We start from the raw sequence: 4,910 nt of genomic DNA, 5'->3' as shown, positions 1-4,910 counted from the left end.
ACCTTCCCACCAATAATAACTATCAGTAAGTTAGGAATTGAGAAAATATAGTTTACCTTGTTGTTCTCTGATCTGCAAAGCTAGGTACTCGGTTTTTTTTTCTTTTGCCTTTGAATGGCTTCTGCCGAAGCTTTATTGCTTCAATGCCTAAGCCTTTTGCTTCTTATACTCTCGTACTGGGCTTTGGCCCTAATCCCCCCCCCTTTTTTTTTTTTGGTTGTTGTTGGTCTTGTTTTATTTGTTTATCTTCATTTTTTTAATTCTATTTATTTAAGTAAATAACTAATAGGCCCTAACTTAAATATGCGGTATTACATCACAACTCTTCTCTAATTTTTTTAAATTAATAGTAGCTACGTAGTTTCCTGAAATGAAAGGAAAAAAAGAAAGTTTATTAGTACAACGAATCACATGAAGAAATATTCTTAAAGTCATCCAGTTTACAGTAAATTCAACAAGAAAATTCAATTAATATTTACTAAGCTAGAAATAATTAACTCCATATTGAATTTCGTTCAACACAAAAATGACTAACTCTAATGTTTTGTAAGATGGATATATTAAGTTACTTTTGGAATTAACACAATTTGGTGTTTTAATTTGCGTTGAAGTCAAAAGTTTTCATATATGTTTGTAAAATAAAGGATTTCTTCTCTTCTTCGTTTTTCTTCAAAAAGAACAGCCTTTATTTTTAGAGAAAAATTAGCCGTCTTTTAAAGTGTTACTTTGAGCGAAAGAAACTCAATTGGTGCCTAGTTAAATTCACATGAATACTTAGGAAACTTTCCATATTTATTAGTAAAAAATGAAAATAATTACCATATTGTTACTTTGGGTGGAAGAAACATAACTAACCAACGGAACCTACTTGTTGCTCACTTAAGTTCCTAAACAAAACCTATAAAATCTCATAAACTCTCCCTTCCTGCCTCTCAGATGCAAATTATTACATTCTTTCATACTATTCTTGTTCTTCCTTGTTCTGTTTCAATCATTGTTATTCTGAACAAGCAAGTTACTTACGTTCTTGTTGAGTTTATTCCATGGATCAGCACTTAAAGCTCGAGGACGGTTTCCGTTTCCGTCCCACCGATTCAGAAGGACTTATGTTCTTGTTGAGATTCGTCGCTGGACAAGAGATGCATGATTCTGGTTTTATTACCACTAACGTTGATGTCTATGGCAAACAAGAACCTTGGGAGATTTACGACAACGGAGTACCCTGTGGTGATGATGAGGACAGCACCAGTTATCGCTATTTCATCACAAAGCTGAAGAAGAAAAGCAACGCAAGGTATCATCGTTCTGTCGGAAACAAGGGAACTTGGAAACAGGACGCCAAGGACAAACCAGTTCACTACAAAAATATGGGAAACACATCTTCAGTGGTTAATATTGGATCCAAGACGTGTTTGTCTTACAAAAATAAAAAGTTTTACCCTGAAGATCAGAAAGACGGACATTGGCTGATGAAGGAGTACAAGCTTTCTAAGGTTATTCTTCACAAGTTCGACGAAGAGCGTAGAGATTATGTTCTCTGCGCTATCAAGAACCTGAAGCACGTTAATAGTTCATCCGAAACTTCCACAATCACGGCGTTGAATAATATTTCCGATGGAACTGATGAGGTAACGAGTTCTGTTGATGGCTTGTTGGCTACTAAGAATTGCAAGGATTACTATAATATGTGCAAGAATTTGGAACACTCTGAAACGATGGCTTTTCAAGAATCAATGGTGATGAATAATAGTGTTGACGAAGCAGCTGAAGGGACTACTTTTGAGATGCCAGAACTAGAAGTGCCAGAGGACTTGTATCAATGGGATGGAAAGGAATTGGACGAATTAAATCAGATATTAGATGGTGTACCCGAGGTTGATGTAGCAGTTGAGCCATTAGCAGCAGTAGAACCAGAGGCGACTTATACAACTTGGGGGCAACATTCTATTGAAGCCACATGCATGCTCAATTTGGATCCTTCAATGCCGACTTATACAGCGCATATTGAATATTCTGAAGTGGCTGATATGTCTCAAATACATTTGGAACACTACTCTGCAACGATGGCTTTTCAAGAATCACATGAGGCTGTGGAATCAATGGTGATGAATAATAGTGTTGAACCTACTGAAGGGACTACTTTTGAGGTGCCCGAACTACAAGTGCCTGATGACTTGTATCAATGGGATGGAAAGGAATTCGACGAACAAAATCAGATGTTATATGATGTGCCCGAGGTTGATGTAGAGGTGAATATTGCCGAACGATTAGCAGCAACAATGGAACCTACAGAGGCGACTTATCCTGCTGAAGCCACGGACATGCTCAATGTTGATCAGTCGGTATCTGATAATTCAGTGCACGTACACTATTCTGAAGTGGCTGCTTTTGAGAAGGGACAAGGACAACAAGGTTGTGCTGCAGATTATGAAGAGCAGTTATATTGGTTGTCTAGGATGGAATTGGAAGATACATGTTACGAGATGTTGGAGCCAAACGAAGCATTTCAACTAGCTCCATAAATCTTTATTCTAGTAGATGTATGATTGAGCATTTATTAATGTATATGTAGTAACACCTTATGTTAGCTTCCAAAAGAATTTTGGCGTTTGTAGTGTTTTTTAATAAGAGGCCAACTGTTACTTAGCTTTCCTTTGTTATTGCACATGGAATTGTAGATACTTTGTAATAGGATACCATGGAAATGCTGTGCATTCTTAAGTTGCTTCCAAAATCTTTTCAATTCAAATCCAAATTCATAAAGAAGCTTTTGATCCCTTGAGCCTCATCTAATTTTGACTTAAATTCCATGCCTCTATAGCATTTTACAAGTTGGATAGAAGAATATTACAAGTTGGATAACTATAACCAAATGTATTTCATGCTTTAAAAGAAATGAATGAAACTAATTAAGTATGAAAATGAACATGGAACATGACAACCTAACTAAATTTCTTCTATACAACCAACAGGCTCATGGAACACATTGTACAGCCTCCAAAAGAACCAACAAAAGCTATTTTTCCTAAGAATTAAAAGATCTTCTCTGGCTTCTTTTCTTATGTACATTCCTATGGAATCTGAGCAATCTCAACCAAAATTTTATGCAGCGACTGTGGCTTGGAAAAGAATGGACAATGGTCACTGCCTTTGATCTTGAAGACACCTTCAGGAGTGTTTTCCCTCACAAGCTTTTCTTGGACATCGGGTGAAAGAGCACGATCATCCAATGTCTGGACATAAAATTTACGACTTGTTCCATATTTTTCAGGGGTCAACGATAGCTTCTCCATTATTGGACCAAGAGGAATTGGCCTCATCAAAACAATCGCCAGAGCAACATCCTACAGAAAATGACAGCACCATAAATGTCCGGAGAAACATCAAATACTTTCCAGGTCTTTCTTCATAATAATTTAGTTTCCAAAATACGTGTTATTTGACTGGGAAGATTAAGTGAGCAATCAGACAGAAGGCTATGTCCCGCTTCTCTATAGTTTTATCACAAGGGACCAGAATTGAAAAGTTCAGTTATCTACGCATATCTTCAGTAGACACAAAGCTATTTCCTCCCTCTTTTTTTACGCTTTACTATATACACTATTAGGTGCTTTTTTAGTATCCCTTCTATGATATTGTGCTTGAAACCAGCGCAAAAATAAAATCTCACCCATACTCTCAGATAAGTTGCTTTGGACGTAGCTATATACTTTTTTGGAAATATTACTTCCTATTGGTTAGTTGATGCATCTGCATTTTTCTGCAACCTTTTAAGTACTAATAGCATAGCTTAATACACTAGAAAGCACATGCATTTGCTTATTCTGGGATTGAACAACTTTAACCTTTTCAATTATAGAGGGTAAAAATAGCTATCATGTTTATTTCCGTCACATTGTTTTTGGAATTTTTTTAAAGTCAAAAACATGTTCAATCCTTATTAATTCCAATCAGGGGCGGCTCTAAAGGCTTGGCCAGTGAGGCCATTGCCTTAGGCCCCGAAAATTTGAAGGCCCCAAATTTACCTTAAACTCTTATTGTTACTATTACTACTCTATACTACTTAATTTATATAAATAATTATTATAAAGAAAAGTGTTACAATATATTTTTTTATTATTTGATTGAAGTTATTTTATACCAATAAATTCATAAATTATGATAATTTTCTCACTCATTAAATAGTATATTTGCTTCACTCTTCAATTTTAATTTTATCTTTTTTATATAGTAATTAAGTTATATATATCGACAACATAATGAATTTCTTTTACAATCTTCTCTGAAACTGCATGAACACAAAAGTATTCATGCACCACTTTTCTTTTAGTGTAGTTCAACATATTATATTAGGTTATTTATAATTTATTTTAGATATTCACCAATACGTGCTACTAATTAATAGAATGAACTACAATTATCGTTTAAATCGATCGGAAGGAATAAATATTTTTGACACAGTCAATGCTCAAAACTAAAGCTATTATGTTATGTACGTTTATTTCTTTTTCTTGATTGTGATGATAGCCAAATCAAAAATTTCACTTTGAGTTCTGGACCTCAACATCCGATAATCCACCACTTTATTCTTTGTGCTCTTCTTCCTAGTTTTAAAAAAAAAAAAATTCACTATTTTTTGTCTTAAATAATTAATTTGTTATTTAAAAAGCAAATTTTGTTGTTAGTGTAAAAGTTTTATAGAATATATTTAAGGGCCTCTCAATATGGTTTCGCGTTAGGCCACAAGATCCGTTGAGCCGCCCCTAATTCCAATTACAAAAGAAAATTAATTAATTGGATGGAACTCTCCTATTCTATAACTCATCTGCACATGCGGTTACCTACAACCAGAACTATACTTTACTTCCGCATTTGTGAAAGGATTACATCGAACACAATGTTAATGAGAT

The 4,910-nt window shown here is 34.7% G+C and overlaps 1 protein-coding gene across 1 annotated transcript in view; it reads right to left on the bottom strand.

Moving 5' to 3' along the window:
- Positions 1-2,770: 2,770 nt before the first annotated feature.
- Positions 2,771-4,910, bottom strand: part of LOC138906965 (putative methylesterase 14, chloroplastic) — a 21,048-nt gene continuing 18,908 nt past the window's right edge. Inside the window, exon 2 of the mRNA XM_070196692.1 lies at positions 2,771-3,344. Coding sequence (XP_070052793.1) covers positions 3,072-3,344 — 273 coding nt within the window. The 3' untranslated portion in view covers positions 2,771-3,071. The remainder of the gene's footprint in view (positions 3,345-4,910) is intronic.

The sequence above is a fragment of the Nicotiana tomentosiformis genome, chromosome 3 (genome assembly GCF_000390325.3).
Source record: "Nicotiana tomentosiformis chromosome 3, ASM39032v3, whole genome shotgun sequence".
In the NCBI taxonomy this organism is placed as follows: domain Eukaryota; kingdom Viridiplantae; phylum Streptophyta; class Magnoliopsida; order Solanales; family Solanaceae; genus Nicotiana; species Nicotiana tomentosiformis.
Note: the sequence above shows the minus strand (reverse complement) of the source record. Positions and strands in the feature narration are given on the sequence as shown.